This window comes from Lytechinus variegatus, chromosome 11, assembly GCF_018143015.1.
Source record: "Lytechinus variegatus isolate NC3 chromosome 11, Lvar_3.0, whole genome shotgun sequence".
In the NCBI taxonomy this organism is placed as follows: Eukaryota; Metazoa; Echinodermata; class Echinoidea; order Temnopleuroida; family Toxopneustidae; genus Lytechinus; species Lytechinus variegatus.
In genome coordinates this window covers 6,369,563-6,394,912 of record NC_054750.1, presented here as the reverse complement: position 1 = coordinate 6,394,912, position 25,350 = coordinate 6,369,563, and the positions used below count along the sequence as shown (strand labels likewise).

The following is a 25,350-nucleotide window of genomic DNA, read 5'->3' as shown; positions in this document are numbered from 1 at the left end:
CCACATATAAATACCTATGTAAGTGATCTTAAGTGTCATCCTTCGTCAACCTAGATTTCTTGATTACGTTTAGTTTATATAACTGAATCATGAAGCTAGCTATCTAAATTAAAAAAAAGAAAATCACATAAAAACTAAGTTATACATCTGCTTTTTAATTGAAAAAATATAAACTTCTTTGAAATAATAATTTGATGGTTTTGTCGAATTCGTTTCACTGGTTGCTTGCCGTAGAAGTCGCCTTACCACAAGTAGCCAGCGAAAAGAATACAATAATTACTTTGATTTTTTTTTTGTGTGTGTTATTTTCTCTGATAGAGGTATTCAAATTAGAAAGCAGACCTGTATGGAATATATCATCCTAAAGATGACTATTCTCCAATTAATAGCTTAGCTTCTCAACATAAAACAACACCTCGTTAACTGTGATTTCTACCCGAATCTGAGGACTAATATCACTCTCACTTCCACGGCTCTTGTTGACACTTGTAAAAGCAGTGACTATTTTTGGCGTCTAGCAATTTAATTGGTCATTGTTCTACGCTGTTGTGATAAAAGCCCAATTCGTTCTCCATTAACACAAATGAATACTCCATTTATAGTAAGACAATCAAAGGTCAATAGTAGATGAATTTGAAATAAAAGTACAGTTAAGTACACACCATGATGCACGCATTCGAGATATGATGAACCGGCGTGTGTAGCCATGCTTCTTTTTTAAACCGATGTTTTGTTTCAGCCACCACGTGTCAGAAAACGAGGTAATAACGTATTAAAAGTCAAGTCTACCCAAAAGTAATGTCACTTGAATGTATAGGGACATATCGTAAAGGATACAACTGAAAATTTCATTAAAGTTAGAGGTGAACTGGAACAAAAAGTGTAGAATTTCGCACATACAGCTCCAGATAAATAATCCGCTTTTATACAGCACTTAATACATCGGAACGACGTGTCTAAGCGCTTTACAGATATATTATTACCCCGGTCATCTGATTCTAAGTCATTCCCGCACCCAATGTATGAGCATCCTCCACTCCCTCGGGAGTATTCCAGTCAGTCGCCGGTGAGGCACACACAATACTGGACAAGCTCAGTACAATGACTTTCACATCCTATCCGGGTACCCATTTAGCACATGGGCTGTGAGTGGCAAAATGTGGATTAACGCCTTGTCAAAGGATGCCAGACCGCGGTGGGATTCGAACACACGACCCTCTGTTTACAAGGCGAGAGTCAGAACCACTACATCAAGGCTCCTCCAGATAATAATATACGATAGTATATGTGTAGGGTATAAGGTGAGGCATAAGGGGATGACGGACCCAAAATGAAGCAAAACACACACAGTTTTGTTGTTGTTGTTGTATTTTTATATTAAAAATAGCTGCTATATTATGGAAGTCATTATATTGAGGACGAATATTTTAACAAATCTGGCTTTGCTTAACTACAAAATTGTGATGTCAGAGTAATTGAGATGCGAGAGTTAAATACTCTTTGAAAATATGATTCTTAATGTGTTATGTATAGGTGATGATGTTGTATTATAGAATTCAAAATAGGTCCAAAATAATTCTGTCATAGGTCCTAACAGTATTATGTAAAGTGTGAATTGGGAAAAAAATCATTTTCCAAAAAATGAAGCATTTTTACCATGAAATGCTTTCAACTGAAATATTGGTGAAATGGTGTCTGAAAAACAGGAATTTTAATAAAGCTTTAACTAGTCTGTATTGATAAAAATGCTATATTTCCGAATTGATAATGGCTGCCTTTGCATGCCCCCTACCTGTATAATTTATTGAATGTAACAATGAAACAGCTTTTATACTATATCAAATTTCGCTATTACAAAATAGGGCTCATTGCAGCCATGTTTTAAATCTCAAACTAATAGCATTACTAGTATACCATACGAATTACAGATTGTATTGCAAAATAGCATTTCATGGTTAAACAAAGCAAATTTGGGAAAGATCATTTGCTCCTATTCAAATTGTAGATAATACTATAGGTCTGAAAATACTGTAAGTCATCTTGGAGAATGTCATCCGTGATGCCGTCATCTACAGTGAGCATGCCAAGCGCGAGGCTATCACATATTAGAGCCCATGGTGGTTATTTTGAATTTCGAAATGCAGCATTTATCACCAAAATGACACGAAATGTTATATATTTCATTAAAGCTCATGTTTTTAAACAATATTTCACTAATACAAAACACGTACATTCAATTTATAGTCCACATTCTGTCAAAACTACATGTCCCCATTCACATTGTACATAATTCTGTTAGGGCCTATGGCTGCCATTTTTAATAAAAAAAAATGAGCATTAGTCGCCTACATGACACAAGAAATGATATATTTCGTTAGCAATTATTGTTTTCAGACAATGTTTGACTAATGAATCACAATTACGTGCATTTTAGTGCTTACCCTTGTGAAAATCATTTTCCTCATTCATATTGTACATTCTATGACGGCCATTTTGCATATCAAGAAAATAAATATTTTGTCAAAAATCAAGTTTAAGACATTATTTTACTAATGCTTCACAATTTCAGAAGTTTAATAGGCAAAGGGTTTGCGATTTTGTGATTTCCACAGGTAATTTGCATATTTTGGTGGCCATTTTGGATATTGCCAATTTGCAGAAAATGTGAAAAGTGACATCCGTTAGATTTGGAATCAGCTCCTCAAATTGACAAGAAAAAAAAACATTAAAAACATTGTATACATCGGAAAACAAGGTTTGGTGCATTTTCTGTTGGGCTTAGCTTGGACTGAAATAAAAAATTGGTCAAAGCGCAAGGGATATACAATAGTATTCGAAGCAAAGTCTAGCAATTTGTTTAATCGATTTATCAAAAAAGCTATTTTTCTGTCAGGGTCGTATTACATAATGAGAAAGATAAAATGCAATCACCAGTCTAAATTTCAACTCAAAGTAGATTTGACCAGTTCAAACCAGTAACGCATGAGTAACACTTCGTGCTGTAATATAAAAAGAAGGATTACTGGTGCACGAAATTCAGGGAACTTTGGAACAATTTCAGCTAGATGTGTAGTCATATTTGTTTGTTATATTTTTACGAACTTCTATACAAGTATGGAAGAAAACTAGGCGAATTATAGAGTGGAGCTATGAGGTTGTTTACATCTTATTTTCTCTCTTCTGAATTCCATGAATAAGAAATGAGATACTCAATGAGACAAAAAAATCTCCCAAATTCAATCCCAATCGAATCGCTACAAAATTGGGATTGATTTGGGGCGATATTGTATGTAGGTCTATTTGTCATAAAGTTCGTCTTGGATTGTTTATATTGCTTCCTAAAGACTGGATTCTATACTGCAGCACCTAAACGTCCGGTACTCGTAATACAGGATTTCCCTATTGCTCTTCACTGCTGATATTCAATTGCCTAACTAACACCATGTTGAAAATGACTCTTTAAAAAAGTACAAGGTTGAATTCAAGTCGGATCGGAGAAATAAGATTATACCGACCGCATTTACCGTAAGAATGGCAGGAAGCTGATAATATCAATGAAAGAAACACTATCTTATCGATTTTTTTCTGAATTTCTGGCACTGAAATACATCGAGGAAAGTTTAAACAAGAGCAATTCAGACAAGAGCCGCAATAAACGCGTACCGGGTCACCGCACTCCAGCCGAACTGTATCCCCACTGATCTGATTTACCCTTATGTATACAATTGTAACTGAAAATTATATAATTATCATACTTCTTTTGATCTATTTTGTTCAATTTTTATAAAAAAATCTAATCAATGCAAGAGTCATTTTAAACATTCATTTAATGAACAAATTGGGTATGTATTACAACATGCATTTCAAATAGAGTTACGAGTATGAGGCATGGTGCATATTCACCTTTGCTATTGATCGCGATTGTTGTCAAGCCTATATACTTGACCTTGGCATTAATGTATTTTCAATGAGATGGGAGGAAGATGAAAAGAGGGCGATGTTCTTCCGTTTTCCTCTCGAACGATTTACATTAGTTTCCCGACCCCCATTTGGTGTTCGTTTTTCACGGTTTACACTACATTATACGCAGCTCACTATCGACAACTGTAGATTGATATGTGAGATGGGGAAAAGTTATGAAATGTTATTGGTATTCCAACACGTGAACAATCAGTCCTGCTCAACCCGAAAGCCCAAATACAGTTTATGAGTGCAGTGTAAAACTATATTTGGAATCATCGAAACGGTCATCTTCATTAGCACCGCTCTCGTCATTACCATCTTCACCGCCACCACCACCATCATTATCATCAGAACCATCATCATCATCACTGCTAACATCATTATCGTCATAATCTTCATCATCGTCTAATTCTTCAACAACATCATCATAATCACCACCACCACCACCACAATCGTTATCAGTATATTCATACTCCCAACCACCACTATTAAAATCATCATTATGAGTATCAATAGCATTATCATCATTAACCTACCTATTATCGTCATCTCTCAATCTTAATCATCATCATCATCATCCTCATCTTCATCATCACCATCATCATCATCATTACAGGCATCACTACCACACCATCAGTCATATTACGAAACGGTCAAATGCATCCAAAGTCATCTAACCTTACAGTATCAAAACTGTATCACACAAACATTTCTACTTTGATATCCGAATAGGGTAGATCACTACAAGGCCTTAATCAGCAATGGCAAATTTTAAAGCTAAAGAAAATATCCATTCTCTATCTCTTATAGAAAACAAAACTTCTCCACCCATAAATCACGAAACCAAGGATACTGTCATGTTTTCTAGATCTTCATAAACCGTATTGTCTAGGCCTATGTCAGACTAGATTACAAACAGACACAGGAAAAAGAGAACACAATAGTAATAAAACAAATACTATTTACACAATAAACCTTTCACTATGTACACAGTACATTTAACAGATCAAAAGTTTATGGTGCACCAAGTGCAATGGTACAATACTGTCTATTCGTTATCTGTCAAATACCTGCATTGTCTAAAGTCTGATCCATAAAAGAAATTGTTGGGATTTAGTATGTAGGTTATTTGGCTTTATAGCCAAATTAGCCATAGATTGACGTTTACTCTAGAATACATTTATATATTTTCCTACAAATACTGATTTAATTCATAAACACTCGTCGTTTTTAATAAATGCCTTTCATTGAGAATAAAAACGTATGGACTTATTTCCTTTGTACTTCTTTCTTTTTATTTCATTTTTCTCTTTATTTGTCAATTTGAACTCCCTTTGTACCATGTTTAAAAAATTGCCATGACTACCATTTGACGTCGAACTACATTTCATAGTCTCGGATTAAAACATTGCTGACGCGTCTTGTACCGGAAATTGGCTCCATTAATCTGAATAGCGATCGATTGTAGATTAATTATAACAATTAATTGCATTCAATCGTGGAAATCGGCCATATTCGGTTCTTTTTTGAGACAAAGAGCCTATGACATGTATTCAGAAGTCAGGTTGAACTTAGACCATGATCTAACTCTGTGCTAAAATTATGGAAACCCAAAATGTCTAGATTTTCCTCACATTGTATGTTTTTATGTTTACTGTGCTCTTTCCTAACTCGTAAATGGTGGAGAAAGCTATCTTATTTTTCCTTCCGAAACAGTTAAAATGATTTGATAGAAAAATGAGCTACTACATTGAAATTATACTAGAGATTTATGTCACCAGTGTCTATCCATACCTAAACCAAAATTTTAAACCAGAGATTAAATTAAACCAGACTAGCTTGTTTTTCACATCTTTCTTTTTCCCATACTTCCTATCTGTCCCTTTTTAAATTCTATATTTTGGGGAATACCTTCGATAAGCCCTTTCGGCTTTTGGTATTCTCTCCATATTCAATTTGTAATGTATTTTTTGCATGTATTTTCCCCCCCTTTTTTCCCTTAAATTTGTAACCATATTTATCTTTGTAATATTTTTATGTGAAATGTGTTCTTTTTTGTGATTTGCTGATTATGTATGTTTTTATATTTGAATATGGAAATAAATGAAATGAAATGAAGAATACGGGCATATGTGTTTAGGGGTTTGAAGCATGGCTGACTTTATAAGCCTATTTTGTGTGTTACCCAATCAGCAGACACCGTAGTGTTTGTGTGAGAGTATAAGTGTAACAGTAATGATGTAAGATTGTTTTTGAACAAAGTGATGTGATTGGCGGGCATCAGGGTTAGAGATAAAGTTCAATAACAGTATTTATCAACTGTGACAAAACCCCGGGGGGCCACTTACATTGACGAGTGGATACCATGCGCGACCAGAAAAACACGTAAAAAGGATGTCCTTTTCACGATAGGGCACGTTACGTACGTAACGTGATAAGGGTGTCAAAAACACAAAAATAATGAAAAAAGGGTATCTATTTCGCTAGGAAAATTACGTGTTTAGGGTCGAATTTGCGGGGATGATAAAACAAAATGTTTTATAAAGGATGTCCTTTTGCCCCAACACTACGTGTTTAGAGTCCTATTTGCGCGAGGTGTAGAAGTGGGGTCGTACTAAACCAAATAAGGTAAAGCCGACGACCGAAGGACCCGTAAAAATAAAACATTCCTGTACTTGTTTAGGGGTTCAATTCAGGGAATATTTGCCAAGAGTATCGTTTTGTTTCCAATACTTGTTAAGGGTAGGGTTTCACACGCCAATACTTGTTAAGGGGTGCATTTTCAGAATATGGAAATTACGTGTTTAGGGTGCTTTTCGAGACCCCATGGTCGCGCATGGTATCCACTCGTGAATGGAAGTGGCCCCCCCGGGGACAAAACTACATTTAAAATACCCCAACAAAACAAAACATGTAAAAGTGCAAAGTTGTGGTCACACTTTGTTCGAATACAGGTGAAAGAGAGTGTGAGAGAGAGAGAGTGAGAGAGACAGTGAGAGAGGGGTGGCGGCAGACAAAATAAACTGACAGGTGTGTGTGTAATTGGGTGTGTGCTTTCAGAAGGTATGTCAGGGTGGGTAGGGGTGCGTGAGTGTAGGGTATGTATGCAGAGGGACAGGGTGAGAGGGGGATGTTAGGAGACAGGAAATATAGGTTGACATGTCTGTGAGGTGGGTATGTATGGGTGTGTGTGTGTGTGTGTGTGTGAGGGAGGGTGTGTGCGTGTGTGTGAAATAGAGATAGGGAGAGTATAGGCTATGGCGACGGAGGTGAGAAGACAGGCAGAATAAATTGACGAGATGTGGGGTGGGTATCGTATGCGTGTATGAATGATGTGGGTGAGGGTGTGTTCTTATACCAGCGAGAGACATAGGGAGGAAGTGAGAGTTAGTGACAGAGGCTTAAACAAATCATGGACCTGCTACTCAGAGTATTAGGTCCATGATCAAATTTAGATAAATGCATGTACACTAAATTGCGCATACATTCGTAATTCTGAAGCTTCGTTATTCCGAAGGTTCGTTATTCCGAAGGTTCGTATTTCCGAAGGTTCGTAATTCCGAAGGTTCGTAAGTCCAAAAACGAAATGAGGTTCGTAATTCTGAAGGTTCGTTAGTCCGAAAACAAGGTGAGGTTCGTAATTCCAAAGGTTTGTTAATCCAATAAACGAAATGAGGTTCGTAATTCTGAAGGTTCGTTAGTCCGAAAACGTAATGATTAACGAACCTTATTTTGTTTTTGGACTAACGAATCTTCGGGACAATGAACCTTCGGAACATCGAACCTTATTTCGTTTTCGGAATACCTCGAACATCGTTTTCGGAATACCTCGAACATCGAGGTAAAGGCAATTTAAATGTATCGGAATTACGAACCTTCGGAATTACGAAGTGTAACCCTAAATTGTCGAGTTAAAAAATGCATAAACAGATTACATTCAAAGTTATCGTTTATGATGGTGGGAGGGGGATAGATATAGATCTATTTTAAAGAAAATCTGTCATTTACCGATAATTTGGTAATACCTTTCAGGGTTAAGGACTTCGAATGTTCAAGACTGTACATGTAGGTCGGACTCTGAGAATAATGAAATATAACCAAGCAATCATTCTTTACGCGCGGGAACTCTCTCACTCACAACCTGTGTTCTTGGTTTCCATACATTATCCAGAAAAAAATTCTTTAAAAAACAGAGCGTCGCGATGTAAAATTAATATTTCCATGTCGAGTGTGTAACGACGTGCACCTCTTTGTCCTCATTCATGTCATTATTCTCAGACTCTTGGTTGGGACAGTTCCCGTACAGTATCGTTACCTCCGCTTTAATGCACTAACCTGCGAATGACTTGAGGTAGATACTAACGATGATTGACACCCCGCATAATGCAGCCATGGATTGGTAGAGAAGGAGAGGGTTGAGCCTACACCGGTCAACCAGGGGACCCGACAGGACTCGTCCCGCTGCTTGACTCAAACCTAACACTGCTACCAGCAAAGAACTGTGAACGTCATGGATACCATACTCCAGAGCCCGCTTTGCCTGTTCATCACAAAAACATAATGAGTTGAAAATTAAAACTGAGTGATTACTAAAAAAAATCAATAAAAAAATAAAAGAAGGGGAAAAACACATAATCAAACTGAAAAAAAATAGCAGAATTAATTGATTTACATGTATAATATCTAAAAGATGGACTTAAGGCTGACTAACATAATTCCTTCTCGGTAAATCCTTCTCAATTAAGCTAATAGATGACTGTTTTTAGAAACTCTTGATCTCTGTGAAATTTCAAATTACTTCATCATGGCACCTCGCACTGATACAGATACTCAGTTTTCATCTCGGAATAGCTTTGTTCGAAGCTGCTGAAAGGTATTATTCTTCAAGGTTCTCTATCTTCGGAAGTCTCCACGAAAATTATTGAATCCGAAGTGAGCAACAGATACTGCACTAGTACAACTACCAGCAATGTTTTTTTTTTCAAATAAAGGGACTACATCTTACCACATGTGCAGAGATGATGGTCATTCCGAAGAATGTGAGGTTGATCCCCATCAGGAATGAGAGGTACATAGCGTTCTTCCAAAGTGCAAAGCTGTACACGGAATCAAGGAATGCCACACAGCAGGACCACACTTTGCAGCAAGCGAAATAAGCCTTTTCTCCGTTGGCCTCTGCTCCCTTTACGTCCTCTGTTACAATCTCAACGGTTCCAACAGTTCCGTTTGGTGAGGAACCGTTGAATTTAAGGACAACATCCTTCTTGTTGTACTTCTCAGTTTGTGATATGGATTCGATGTTTCCATTAATCTCTTGGTTTGTCTTTAGAACAGCACCATTTAAAGCTTTAGGTTCATGCATAGGATTTGATGTGATGCAAGGACTATCTTCTTGGTGATCATCCTGAGGCAGTTCTTTGTAGGTGATGCCTTGAATTGCTTTGGTCTTTGACCTGAGCTTAGCTTCTTCGGCGGGAGTCATGCGACGCAGACCTAACTTGACTGGTCTCATCACAACTGCCGCTACACACAAGTTGGCGTTGATGGCACTGAGGATCATCATGGTGCCTCGCCAACCGAACTCGTCGACGAGGTACTGTGTAACGACGGACATGAAGATGGTTCCCAGTCCTGTCCCTGACATCGCCAGGCCCGTGGCCGTACCGATCTTCGTATCGAAGTAGTGACTCAGCATCACAACTGCAGGCATGTGGCTCAGTCCAAACCCAATACCTGCAACAAAGATACACCCGGTAAGGAACATTATTAAAGATTGTTGAGATAAGATTTTCTGCATTGTTTCACTAAAATATTATTGCTTAAATCTATATATGACGAACTTTTTAAAAAGACAATTTGCTTAGATTAAGTGCACTGATAACTACTTGCTATTGTGATATATATATAAAAAATAGGTTCAGGTATATAATTTAATTCATTAAGAATAAAAAAAATATATACTTGGCTGCATCTGCAACACATGGACTAACATTGATAAAGACGTGTCAACCTGATAAAGTAATTTAATCGTAATAATTAATACAAAAATAAATCACATTGTTTTCATTTCTTTAGCAACAAATTCATCCAAAGCTGAAGATGTCGTAGTGAAATGCGTGAGAACTACCCCCAAATATTGTAATTTAGATACTCCCTAAATGCAGAGGAGCTAATCTAGTCCTGAATCACACTGCTCTCAGAGTGAGATGAAGGACCAGTTTTAATGGAGTGAGATTTCTGTCTTTTAAGAGTGAATTTTTATCTGTCTTGGAGTGAAAGTGTTAAAAAAGACGCACACTTTCACTCCAAATAAGGTGAAAACACACAATTGAAATGACAAAAATTCACTTAATTAATGACTGGTCCCTCGTCGCACTATGAGAGGAGTTTTGATTAGGGACCAGATTGGCTACTCTGCGGTAGGAGTAGTAATAAGGAAAATGTGGGTTTGTGTAATGACGGTAGCTCCCATCCCACCCAAGGTTTCTTGTCAGGTCACTTCTTTGAAATCATCCAGACTACGTCGGACGAAATAGAAGTTGTTACTTCAATATATGTTGTAACGTAACTCATGATATCGTTTGCAAAGATCTCAGAAATGAAAGCACAATGCTGAAAGACTTAGCTTCATTGCGTTGAAACATAATGAAACAAAATTTAATCTAGTAATATCGTATAATTGCAAACGTGCTGTTATGCTTGCAAGGGGAATATCATTAGATACTTGATTTTACCGGTCAAGGTTAATTGCATACGTAGTATTACGTCTGTTTAGCCTTCTCGTACAGCTGCTTGCAGTGGTGCCCAAAGCATAAGCAAGCTAGTAGGTCAAATCATGACCAGGGTAACTTGCCTATTTCTTGCTCATTTGCAACTACTCGAGCCTGCGAACCCTGTTGATAGTTGCAATCAAAATGCTAAATTCAAAGTTTGATGTTTAATTTCAGGCTTTTCATGGAGCTCTAATAATGCTCAACTCAAAATACAGAACAGAATAACATTTTCTACACACCTAAGGGGATGAGGCGTTAAAGTCATCTGTAGCCAAGATCGAATTAAATCAAAATATTTGTTTCAAGATACATGTAAATTGTCAAAATTCCTTATAACCAAGCTTCTGGGTTGTAGACGGAGGGGTCAGACCATATGGGATGCCACCAAACAGGAATAAGACTTTTCATTATCATCAAACATTGGAAGTTTGTAAACATGGTAATACCTCGTTCCCATTGTCCTGCAATCCTTTGCGAAAGCAACGATTGGCCTTTCGTAATTGACCGCGAAAATTTTTGAACCATTCAAAAATTTTCTACTGATCTGATATGATCTGATATACGATCTGACAAGATCACTACGATTGCTTCACGATGCAGTACGCCGTTTGGTTTGTGGCCTAGATCGTGACAGTGGGAAGTAGGTATGAAGCATGTGATGCGATCTGACGAGCCAAACGTCGCCAAGGCAACAGTGCTGCTTCTAGAGCATAATCGCACAGCCACCGCGGGACATTCTATCAAATGTCATATCCAAGGGACGGATCATCACACTCAGTGGTGCAATCGAAGGCCTATACTTTCCTGCAGGGACGAAGGACCTGTCAAGAAATTCATTGATCAATCGATCAAATGTATCGTTTATCTGGCCAAACTATTCGAGTACAGCCCTTTTGTGGGTGAATTAGTGCTATGTTAAAGTTTGTACAGCCAACGTCTAATTTATGCATGTTGTTCGTGACAGCATACTCTACATGGTACAGGGAGGTTGCTGATAAAAGCGGATTGATTTGATCTACAAAGAAAGATCCCTCTCCGTAAATAGAAATAGAAGAAGGAACGATTTTTTGAATAATTTAGACAAATTTCTAGTGAGAGAAGTGAGTTGGAAGAAATCAATGATATTTCGAATAAATTAATAAAATATAGAATTTACCAGTTGCTCTCGGTGACTATTTGTCTTTGTATTAATCGGTGAAATTCGAACCGCGGATGATGTGATTTCATTTCTGTACCCATATGGGACCTACCACTCGACCATGACACACCCGCGTGTAGGCCTACAAGGGCAAGGTGAAATCCTTTTTCATCGATCACGTGATTAGATATAGGTTCACCACCCTAAAAGAAATAGGTTACATCCGGAATAAATGTTGTCTTTTGTTCTTACCTGTCGTATTTAAAGGGGAATTTCACTCTGATAATAAGTTGGTTTGAATAGAAACATAAAATTGAAGATAAATACATTGGGGAAGGTTTGATAAAAATCCGTCAAATAATATATATATCGGAGTTATGGAGAGTTATGATTTTTAAAGTTCTAATTTTTTGACGTCACAGACGAGCACCTCCTCCATTTTTCGTGATATGCATACATCTATATAATTATATATAGTTTATGCATTTTTCTAAAAAATTGGAAAGTGATTTAGATATTTAAACGGTGGGTATATCATCAATCACATCATTTCATACCACCTTCTATAAGGAAAATATTTTTGTTCATCGAATAAACAAATTGAATTTATGGCATTAATATTACATAAAATGAGGAATAGCTGCTCGCATAGGACGTCGTCACAAATATAAAAATTTTAACAATTCATGATTTTTTAATTCTTTGATGGATTTCTATTAAACCGTCTCCAATATTTTCTTTAATTTTCTGCTTTTTTTATTGATACCAACTTATCGCAAGGATGAACTTCCCTCTACAAGAAATTAGTTTTCACCATCGATATTCATATAAGATGGATGGAGCTTGTACGCACATACGCAATTTCTTGACGCACATACGCTCGCACGCCTGAACTCTGACATGTCTGAGGCCGAGGAAAAGTACTCCATGACATATCAATGGCCCGGATTCTGAACTCAGGCTTAAATTAAACCCTGGTTTAAAGTTGTGGTATAACTATGGAGAGCCAATTGCGGCACAATCCCTAACAGTACACATCCAATTTGTTAACTCATTTGACACTCAAATAATTGTTCATATATTGCCTGGGAATGCTAACAGAAGTATTTTTCTTCATTATGAAAGCAACAGGAAACTACGTAATAAACACAAGAAATATACAATATAAACATAATTTTTGAATGTCTGGCTTCACATAATTTTAGAACAGAGTTAGAGACTGTGGTCTAAGTTATTAAACCCGACTTCAGAATACCGGCCTATGGGTCCATATCAACGCGTACTCCATGTACGCAAACTTGGGCGTGCTTGACCTCTGGAGTACTTTTATTGTTTCCGGTGGTCTCAAAAGAGCGCGTGGAAGCAATATATCGATGGATTTCACGCTTACCTGTGATGGCATACTTATTTCACGCAAGGTAATGAATGTCATTGGTAGGGGGTCAAAGGGGCAGTGTTGTTTTCATTACACCACGTGTTATCATACTGACGCATATCGGGCTCAGATTCCACTTACAGTATTGACATTGTCATCAAGAACTTTTACACAATACATTATATCGCGAACAATAGTCATTATTAGACTGTAAATATGAATACACCTTTGTCAGGCGATTACACTTTATGAGGCATTCAATAACCGAATAAAGATGTAGGTTTATGGAGAGGAAGAATTTCTTGTCCGTGACATACGGGATGTCGGCAAGGCGGGTCGTCTATAAGTCACAGCCTAGTTAAATTAAGACTATAAGGCATGAAACTTTTGGGGGATATCATAAACTACACGAAATAGTCACCAGTCGTGCCAAGAGTCGTGTATTACGAACTGCTTCTTTAATTCTTCATGAAACAGGTCCATGTACTTGTTTAGGGTGTCAACTTCAAGGAATACTTGTCAAGGGTACCTTTTTGTTTCCAATACTTGTTAAGGGCAGGGTTTCACACGCCAATACTTGTTAAGGGGTGCATTTACATAATGAAAAATACTTGTTTAAGGTGCTTTTTGAAACCCCATGGTCACGCATGGTATCCAGTCGTCAATGGAACAGCCCCCCCCCCCCAGAATAAAAAGCATTTAAATTTTCTAGTCTTCACTCTAGATATGCATGGTGTAATTGGTTTTAAGTGTCAAATATGAGTCTGTGCCTACGGACTATAAAGGCACCGGGGACTGGTGTTAAATGAACAACACCGGCGTTTTTACATTGTAAGACAAAGTAAAAGGGAAAAAACACAATCATACTGACCTCCAACCAAGCCGTACATGATGGTGAGCATGGTGAAATCTGTGGCGAAGGAACTTGCTAGGATAGCCAGCGAGGAGACGACGCCTCCCACAAAGATGACTGGACGATGACCGTACTTGTCGGCAAGGAGTCCGGCGTAAGGGTTTGTCACAACCATGGTCATGAAGATAAGGGACCCCGGGACCGCTGAAAGGGGGTGGGGGAGGGGAGAGAAGAGAAGGGTGAAATGATTTAGTGGTCGTGGAATTACTACCCTCTTCCATTCACGGTAATATCAGTTACAATGTAATCGTCATCAATGAGATTATCTGGACTATATCCATGATATCAGCAGTAGGTAACTTCATTATCCTTAACATCATCTTCAGTAAGTCATCGTCGCATTTGTCATCATCATCATCATCAACCATCATTTCATCGTCATCATCAGTATAATGATCATCATGAACAACAACAACGACATAGAGGTACATACAATGTAACAAATAGGATATAAGCAACAGGAAAGGAATCTACAACGTAGATAATGCCCAACAAATCATAACGAACAGCGTAGAAGTCTTTGTCGAATATTGGTGAACCGAGACAGAATTTGATCGTCCTAAGATCCATATAGCTGACGAAAAGTTGCAAATAATGTCGTTGTCCACAGTCCTGTGTGGTGTTTCATAAAGCTGTTCGTAAAGTTACGCACAACTTTACGCACGACTGGAATATGTTTTCAGGCACTAAATCAGTTACATAGGGATATCACATAGCACAAAAATATGGTCACCAGTCGTGCGTAAAGTCATTCGTAACTTACGAATAGCTGTATGAAACGGGCCCCGGGACGACACTGCTGTTTTGATTCACAGATATTCGGCAAAGATTGATTTATCATGAAGAGTTTTTGACAATAGATTCTCTACGTTTCAGAAAGCGTCTGCGTAGTGGTTGCGAAAGCCTCCTAATCTTTCCTATGTCTCAACGCAGTGGTGTCAAAACTTAATTTCAGACGGAAACAAAAATGTGATTTTTTTTTAAAGTCAATTCAACATTAATTTTATTCTGATTAATCAGTCGTAAAACTACAGGTATATACAAGTTTGATATAAACAGGGGATTTGGAGCCTCTGAAAGTATTGTAGGTGGGGCACCACCATGATGATTCTTCTTCAAGTGTCAGAAGGCGATACGGTCTTGTAAACTATGCCATGATATGAATCTTTCTCAGATAGCAGGGAATTGGATCGATGATTTAAACACCGCAAGTCATTCTTCTTCCTCTTATCTTTTACCCTACCCCTCTCTCTTTCGTTGTAAACTTCATAAACTCATTTTTTGTTGTTGTGCTTTTAAAAATGTTGTTGTTTTGTTTAATTTTTCATTCATATTGTCAATATGTTAGGAGAATAGGGATCAAGTTCGACGGATTACTCTTTCTTTTCATTTTTAGCTCTTCAAAAGAGACTTGGTAAATTAAAACAATAATGATTATTTGAGTTGAGTTGATATTACACTGAACCTGAAACTTGAAAACTATTTTGGGAGGGTGTGCGTCTCTTTGTATGTGTGAATCCAGTGTGTATGTAAGTCACGCGTTAATACAACACGTGCTAATTATACACGTGTTTAATCTACTATTCATATCAATTAACCTTCAAACACTAAACCCTGTGTATTTTTTATATTCCTAGTTATCTCTGATGGGCAACCAAGACTGCTAGATACGTCTTCTTTCAAAATTTAATAGGAAACATGCATTCTGATACTCATTGATACTCATGAGGATCAAGTGAGCATCATACTTAAAAAAAGGATATAATTATGTAGGCTCTTGTGCGATTCGAAGAATTTTAACCGCCGTTTTGTAGTTCCTACGATTTTATATTACGGACTTGTTATATAAAACAAATAAGGCACTAAAAGACTGTAGTTAAACTATGGATAGCCAATCGTGACAGGTATCTGTAACAGCGCAAGTTAAATTTGTCAGCTCATTTGGCACTCGAATCATTCCTAACTGACTGGGAACAATTACTTGAATTTTTAACTTCATCATTTATACATTAGGAAAGAGCCAAGTATGAATATGAAACAAAGTGTAAATGCAATTTTGAAATTTTGGCTTCCCATAATGTTATGGTTAGACCATGAAACAATTTAATCCGGACTTCAGGGTACGAGACTCTTAATATCATTCTACTTCCAAGGCAACGAAACAGCAAAACGACTGAATTATCATTCTTGTTAAAAAAATCCCTATTTTTACTATCCTTATCTAGTCCCTGTAGGAGTAACGCAAATGTATTCTGACCTTCGGTTTGTATTAATCCTCCGTCCATTCAATTGTATTCGTGATTGTGGACAGACAATGTTGATTTTGTTTATTCGAGTGGGGAATTCTTTGTGATTAAAGGAAGAAATCTTCACGTTTGTACAAATAGTTACCAGGAAGAAAAACGAATACAACACTTCGTTCAGCATGTTCAATGGTGTTATGAGCAAAAAATTCAGAGGGGACCAGACAAAGCGTATGGGTAAAAAAAATGGAAAACTGCCAGTGGCAAAATGAGCATACCAAACATTTGACCTCCGTTATGCCAAAATATAATTTTGTGATTACAAATTGACATAAATGTTCAGAAACTTATCATTTGTATTCCTTTTCTCCCCTTTATTCCATTGCTTTGTTGCAAAATCCCCAATTTAATGTAATTGTATTACCTTACGTAGGCCTATTTTGCGAGGAACTTTATTTGACAGTTAGCAGTTCATCAAAACCAGCTTACCCAAATTTACTTATTGCGTAATTGTGTATATATACTCTGTACCACATTAACCCATAGTCTACCGGATCCCGTGCCGAAGGAATTGATAATTGCCACCAATCAATGCGTTTATTACAGCATGCTTGTCCAAAATTATTTGAGCTTGAATAAAAATTATATCTCATCTCAATTATTATTTTCTCATGCATTTTCAAAACCAATTAAACTAGGGCCTGTAATTCGCGATATCATCAGTGTGATGACTTAGGTAATTTCCATGTAGAAATATATGTAGCTACTTGCATCCTATCTTTGATTACGATTTTTTTTAGAAGTGCTTGCATGGGATAACAATTTAAAGTACTCATTCGAGAACAACAAACGCCATTCAAATAACGAGCATTTTGCCTTAACTATTAGACCGGGTGAATTTGTCTGCTGTGTCATTTTGAATAGCGAAATTACGTTTGCCATTCTCGACTGAGTGTTGAAAACTCTGTATTACGGGGATTTTGCAATCTCGACGGGGACATATTCTGCAACGGAGAAAATCTACTGTCAAAAGCCCTTCATGACAAAGCAGTCTTTGTCCAAATTCGGTGAATAAAAACAGCAGTTTCATCCTAGACTCTGGACAAAGAACATTATTCGCAATAATGTCACCCCATGAGTGCTACGACGAGAAAACAGCCCCGTTTCACTATTTTTGACAAAGACCTCTCACGGTTGGCCATTGTGATTTGACAGAAGCTTTCATTACAAAATGGAGGTCATTTTGGTTGGCTTTGTAAAATTACACATCTTTCAGAATACCTAGGGGTGCTGCCTATGGAAAACAATACATGCAGCACCCCCAAGGAAATTTTATGGGGTGCTTCAGCACCCCTAGCACCCCCGCTTTCCAGAACCATGGGCATCTTGCATTCGCCGCATAAAAATTGTTTGCAATGCACTTGATTTTGACAGATCAGACTGCACATGTCATCGCCTCCCGAAAGACACGCTCTGAAAAAGAGTTTGCAGCAATAAGACGGTTTGCTCGTATAGTTATAGGTTTACATCGGTTTTACTCATTGATATAAGTCAGAATAGATTTTTGTCATAATTGTGATGTAGTGTCAACATCCATTTTAGATGTGTATCTTTATTAAAAAGAAACGTATTTGAGGACATAGTACCTAACATGGCTCACCAAATCAGACTGGCCAAACGCTCAATGTCACAACAATTTGGGCCGGCCAAAGTTTTGTTAAACCCATCCCAGAGCAAGGTGGGAAGTGTTCTGATTTTCTGGCATACCAAGCAATTCTAGATGGGATCGGAGTGATCCGGAATTCACTTGATGGCTTAATAATTCTCTATGGTAAAATGTTTTCATCTACGTATTATTTATCATTCTTATGTAAATTGTTAACTTGATTCCAAAAGTCATCTGTAAATCGTGAAGATATATTATGGGTCCGTGCTGAATACAAGTCCGGGATCCCAAATTCGAATCACATCGGATCTACTACTTTTCGAAAGTCTTTCAATACTGATCAGAATTGTGAAAATAAACACTTATGTGGAAAAGGCAAAGAATGGAAGAAAGGATGCGCCGCCCGTGATATCAGGGGTATGTGATTCATGAAGTTGTTATAGGCACAAACTTACGCGTGAATTGTGACCTGGTAGGTGTTTCATAAAGCTGTTCGTAAGTTACGACCGACTGGTTACCTTTCTTACGCATGTAGCCATCGCCGATGAATAACCATTTATCACAATAAAGGATCACCAGTCGTTCTTAAAGTCGCTCTTAACTTACGAACATCTTTATGAAACGGCCCCCTGCATGTTTGTCGTGAAATCACATTCTCATTCAGCCATCAGGTAAACTTGAAGTACAAACATGGTATAATGGTCGAAATTCTTGTTAAATAGATCTGAATGCAAAGTCTATCATGCTTGTCAAAATTGTGAAAGGGTTATCAGAAATTCGCTTCCAATTGGCCTATGTGGTGTCTCACGTCGCTCAGCCCCCAGGAAGGCACAATATATTAATTCGAGCCAAACCGTTCCCAATTTTTCTTTTAACTTGATAAAGCTGATTGGCAAACGTGTATGAATATGATTCGCCATCTAACCTGGGGTCTGTTGCAGAATGAGTTGCGTTTAAACGCAAGTCAAAAAATCAATCGTAAGTCCAAAATGCGCGCTGTTGATTGGTTGAAAATCGAGTTGCGCATGATTTTTGGAGTTGCGTTTGATTGCAACTCTTTCTGCAACGGGCCCCTGATTCTATGGAGGGCAAGTACTGAACTCCGTTTGCTAAAATTGGGAAGACATAAGACTAAACTTTTGAATTATTTCACTGCCGGAAGAATGGTTTAGGTGATGCTGGTAAATTTTCAAAATAAGTTACCCCCATTCTGGTGAGTTATGGAATGTCCATGGGCGGCAGGGCATAGGATTATCGTTGTGTTCATGGGGAGGGGACATCCACTGTTGCGCCCCCCCCCCCCCCAAAAAAAAAAAACACACACACACAAAAGATATTCCTTTTCGCTAATGCCCACGGGAATGTCAGATATATATCTTATCACTTGTAGTGTACAGTCGATCCCCTAATTTCATCATTATTTTTCTTATGATTCATTGTAAAACACGAGTCTGTGGGAAATGTTTTACGCTAGAGGAAACCTCACCTGGCGCAGGTGGACAGTAAAGTGCGTAAAGCCGTGTGTAATATCAGCTATGTCTGTAAAGCACCACCAAGGAGAGGAATTTAAGGGAAGTTCACCCTGACAAAAACTTTATTGCAAAAAATCGAGAGAAAAAAATTAAAAAATATGGGTGAAGGTTTGAGAGAAATTCCTCAAAGAATAAAAAAGAAAGTTATAAGAATGTTAAATTTTGTATTTGTATTGTCATATGCGAGTATCACTCCCACATATCGAATGGTAAAAACTCAACGACGGGTGTCAAATCACAGCAAAGAACTGAATGGTTTATTTTTTCATAGTTTCGGGACCAGGTTTTGGGGCAGAAGATCGCTTATGAATAATATCTGATTGGTGACATGCATTGATAATTAAATTCAATCAAGGTCAATTCAATGAGAAAAGCCATTTCATGGATCATGCACTTTTTAGGTATTATTGTTTTCTCTAGTGTCCCCGTCTCGCTCTGAAATTTCCATTTGTGTTAAACGAGGTGCATTGTGACACATCGATGATAATAATTAGAAAGGAATACTTTCAGAAAACTCCAAGTGCTGACGTCTGTTACGGTCTAAAACTGTAAAATCCTGCTATAGTCTAACTCGCTCCCTAGCTTATTGAAAATGTGTCCAGTGTGTGCGCGCACTGCCTCTGTGTTGTTTGGTACCATTTGTTTGTACACTAACGCACCGGATGCACGCATAGGATCCACTGCATGCACACGTACACGATCGCCTATGATTTGCTCTAAATGAAAAATATGCTGCAATTTTTTACCAGGTTATTACATGTCTTAAATCTCTTTTATTTTGTGATGAGAAAGATGTGTTTTTCTAGAACGGACTACAACCCCCACCCCAAAAGAAAAACTTAAGTAGTTGGAAAAAAGAAACATACAGAGTGTTTGTGCGTGTTGTGCGTGAATATTTTGTACTGAAGTGATTTTCTCGCATAAACTCCCCATTCACTGTGCGCTCGTACGTTATATGTGCAAAAGAACACTTTTACGCGATCTTACCAGGCGAGTAACTCTATAAGCACGATTCGCTTATAAGATCGTAACAGACGTCCTTCTGGAAAAGAAGCTATCTTCTATATAGGATTTGCTTACATTATTTTCATCAGCCACACATATAGGTGTAGGTAACTTGTTATCACGTTTTCCCTTTCTTGTCATTATTGCAGTTTGGCTGGTGATGTCTCCCCAAAATAATGTTATGCATAATCATTAGAAGAAATCCGTTGTTCCTAGAATATCTGAATATCTTGAAAACAGTTCACCTTAAGTTACTAAGCATAAATTTTGGAAAAAAAGATAATGTTGCTTGTAGAGCCAATAATGCTCATACTTAGAACAAATATTCTGGTTCCTTGAAGAGTATTACAAAATTCCAAAGACCACTTTATTATTAGAAAATTGAGGTTAAAAAGATTCTCTGAAATCTCCTGATCGGGTTACATAACCATTCTAAAAAACGGAGAACAATACAGAGAAACTTGTCAACCGTTTCGTGCACACAGTTAGCACAGTCAAAAGAATGTGCGTCAGCACAGAGAATTATCTTATCTTTTTTTTAGATTTTTTAGAGAGTAGCAGGTATACGGAATTAGCAATGCTACATAAATTTGGTCATTGTAATAATTTCGCCGTTGTTAATTTTGTTTGTTTTTCGCAGTCACTAAACAGACGCATTCTATATCGCAGATAATCTTTTGTCAAATGTCCTTCATGACAAAACAGCGTTTGTCGAAAATCGATCGAAAATCGAAAAACGACCAATTTGCAATATTTCACCCTGTCCGAATCTTCGGACGACATGCTTTCCTGATCCACTAACTTTTGACAAAAACCTCTTAGGTGACTATGTGCATTTTCAAAAAAATTGGTGCGTTGTAGATACCACCTGCGTACGTGTCTGCGAATTGTACCACAAACACTACATGTATACAGGCTCCAGGCCTTATACCCAAAAGAAGCACAAACTGGGTTTGCGCACCTCTACCACCACACTTATTTCCACCATCGCCCTTCTAGCTTTAAGACAATAATATTATTCATTTCCTCATATTCAATTTTACCCTGTGCCTGGATTATGAAACTATATCTTCATACTGATATCGAAACCTTGGGCCTGTTGCATAAAACTCTTTACCTGAGAAAACTCTGGTAAAAACTGAAAACTAAGGTTAGTCTGATTTCTGCCATTGACTTTAACACAGGGCAAAAACCTCTGGTAAAAACAACCTGAGTTTTCTCAGGTAAAAAGTTTTATGCAACGGGCCCCTTGTGATAATTCTGCTCCATTTCTTGTTGATTTTAGGCTTGCATGTATTTCGACTCTTTTGGAAAATGTGTTTGTTCAAAATCATGTAGAACAGAAAATAATGACGATAATAATGATGAAAATAATGATGAAGATGATAATAATAATGGTACTACTACTACTACCTCTACTATTACTGCTACTACTACTATACTACTACTTCTACTACTACTACTACTACTACTTCTACACTGTAAAAACACCGGTTTTGATTTAACACCAGCCCGGAATTATGTTTATACCAGAGAAGTGTTAAACTACACCAGTTTGGTTTCGGTCTAACATCAGACAGGTGTTTATACAACACCAATTAGAAATAAAACAGCACGAATTTGATTCCAAACTGGTGTTGTTTCAATGCTTCTATGGTGTGGACATATATAGATTCTGGGCTGGTGTTAAATGAACACCGGGGTTTTTGCAGTGGACTATACTACTAGTAGTAATGATAGAAATAATAATTAAAAAAAAATCATTGGTTACTATAGATGGGTGTCCCAACAGTCCCTCAAGTTCTTAATAGATTCCTTTTTCAATTCTTATTCTTTTAAAACCACACGACGCAAAAAATAACATCTCTCTTACTTGATTTAGATCAGTGGTGAATCTAAGCGGAGACGCAATATTGATACATGCCATTCTCTATATTTTGAGAAGTGCCATTAGGACATACAGATTAATTATAGCTAAAACCAGAATTTAAAAAAAATCTATGTCCCCTTCTATCTGCCCATTTGCTATTTGTGCCCCCTTTGTACCTCCTGTCAGGACTCCGGAGTACATGTACATGTTGAAACTAATTCTGAAAATTGTGATTGATTTTGAACCTTAGCCAATCAGTGCCCGGTTTTCCTCCGATTTTTGTTTCTGTTTTCAATTCGCACGCCAAAATATTATCGTTTTCTCCAATGCGTTAGAGTTTATACTCCTTCCTTGCAAATTTGAGCACGTATGCTTCTTTCGCAGGATGTTACCCTAACTTAACCCCAAAGAGTACTTCCTTAGAATATGATAAAATAATACATCATAATCCCACCCCCCCCCTCTTTCTTTCTTCCTGAGTCTCTGTCTCCCTTACTCTCTTTCTCTATATCCCTCTCTTTTATTATTTTCTTACTAACCGAGCTCGGAGGAACTACTGCTGTAAACAGTAAGGAAATCTTTCACTGCTGAGTTAGAAAAGATTACAAGATGCATCTTCGAGAGAATTATGAAATATGCCCCCTTAGGATATAATCGGAATGGAAAGGAAGGGGAGGCCGGGGTATAAGAGGGGGTACTTAGAATTAGTTCTAGGGATGGTGTACCCCATTTCTAAAATTTGTGTCGGCGGAGATAGAATTACATTTTTTTTTTGCACTTTAGAGACAGAATATCTAGCAGGAACTAACCTAATCTTGACACATATGTGACTTGATTTCTTCTCTTGGTCCATACAATGAAATAAAACAGCTTATTCTCCCATTTTATTTGTATTCTTGCAGAAGAATCATATTATATGTAGTAATACGCACTTCCGTATATACCTCTCCGGTACAATTTAAGCAATTTGTTGTTCTTATGAACCTATTGTTGAGAATATACCTAAGCGTGAAATTAAGCCATGCACGACTAGACCTCTTGCGATTGATAAGTCAGACGTATATTCGTTACTTGGAGAGCACCTGTATGATGGTATCTACTTTTAGTGCAAAAAATGCAAACTCATCATCCCTGCCGGAGAGAACGCTTAGTGTGTTAGTGTGTCCACGTATATATAATGGGCAGTGTGTTCACATAGGTGACATAGCAGGGAGTGTGTTCACATAGTGGGCAGTGTGTTCACACGATTGACTGTGTGAAGACGTAATATCCACTGATAAAACAGGGAAGTGGGGGTTACTCTCACTTGCCATAATTGTCCAATTAACACAATTAGCTTTTTGGTGTGTAGGTGTAGGCCTTAATAATCTTTCTTTGGTGCTGAACAAAAATCAACTACAAAAAATCTGCGAGAGAGCAAGGCGAGCGAGAAAAAAATGACAATTGTAATTTAAATAATGATTTTGTGATAACTCTTTTATAATATTCAGAAAATAATATCACATTTCACCCCTTTTCATTTCCTCTGCTAGTTTTTCTCCATTTTTTTTCTTGGTCATGAATATTTTAAGGTTCCATCGCCCCAAAGCAACCCCATCTGTGCGACAGTTGTACCATGCACTTATCTACAAAATACAATTACAACGGAAGAGATGTATTTTGAAGTTGCAATCATATATTTATATATATATATATATATATATATATAATAATTATAGCTAGTATTAATTTCATGTCATTTTGTACAAATCAAGAGGGAAAGTCATCACACAAATACTGCACATACAGCATTGACACCTTAACATAGAAATAGTGGACATGAAATGAAAAGAAAATGCACACAACGGTATTGGAAAGCATTACAAGAGAAGAAAGAAGATATTGGATTAAATTGAAACGAAGTAGATAGGAGAAGGCGAAGACATAAATACCAGTTACACTCCAGAACGCACGTAGCTTTCCATAATCAAATGAAGTACGACATAACAAGCAGACGACACCAATGCTTACCTGTGATAGCTTTGCTTTGGTTAAAGGCATCCAAGAAGGCAATGTACAATATTCCGAAAGCCCAGCTCGATCCTGTCGTGATGACAAAGACAAGAAAAACACCCAGAGTAACCATCCAGCCCCAGCCCCCATCTGGCTTACAATCTCGGACATAATGAGTCCTCGATTTCGCGATCGAGCCCTCTTCGTTGACGTCGGGGCCGCGCGGGCCGACCACCTCGCAGGCATTCGCATTTTCCCCCGATGCCGCAACCATCTTGTCCGCGCCGTTACTGGTAACTGAATGCAAGCTTGGTGTTGCGTGATGACAGTTCGCTAAGCAAGCCCGCCCGCTTATTGTTTACTAATAATAATGTTATGTAATCTCTGCTGCCTGATTTAGGCTGGAAATAAAAGCACCGTTGCATTGTCGAATGAACATGTGGATTCATCTTGATATATTCGCTTTTTCGCTCTCGTACAAAGTTCACTTTTTTGTTAAACACAAATTCTCATCAATATCCCATGGCTTATTTGCTCAATGAGTTCAAACAAGTTTTACCGGTTAGAGATAATTTTCTTTTTGAGTGATGTCACATTGACTTAGTCATGTCGACCTATTCACCTTTTCTTTCTGTCACTTTGAGCAAGTTCTGCCAAAAATATTCTACACACGTAAAAAAACAACTTTATGTACACTAAATTCTGAATTGGTAATAGCATCATTTCTTTGACTTGCATCTATGTCTGCATCGTCATTTTTATGATCTTGTTCGTCTTCGAGTATTATTTAGAATACCCCTTATCCTTGTATCACCCCCTTCTCTCTCGCTCACTCTCTTCTATATTTTCTCCCTACCCCCCCAACCTCCCCTGTCCCCAA

General features: G+C 37.6%; 1 protein-coding gene across 1 annotated transcript in view; it reads right to left on the bottom strand.

The window, feature by feature from the left end:
- LOC121423642 (monocarboxylate transporter 14-like) overlaps positions 1-24,945 on the bottom strand; it is a 33,439-nt gene extending 8,494 nt beyond the window's left edge. The window contains exons 1-4 of the mRNA XM_041619052.1: positions 24,489-24,945; positions 14,121-14,306; positions 8,969-9,696; positions 8,299-8,503 (exon numbers count right to left, since the gene is read on the bottom strand). Coding sequence (XP_041474986.1) covers positions 8,299-8,503; positions 8,969-9,696; positions 14,121-14,306; positions 24,489-24,744 — 1,375 coding nt within the window. The 5' untranslated portion in view covers positions 24,745-24,945. The remainder of the gene's footprint in view (positions 1-8,298; positions 8,504-8,968; positions 9,697-14,120; positions 14,307-24,488) is intronic.
- Positions 24,946-25,350: the final 405 nt, after the last annotated feature.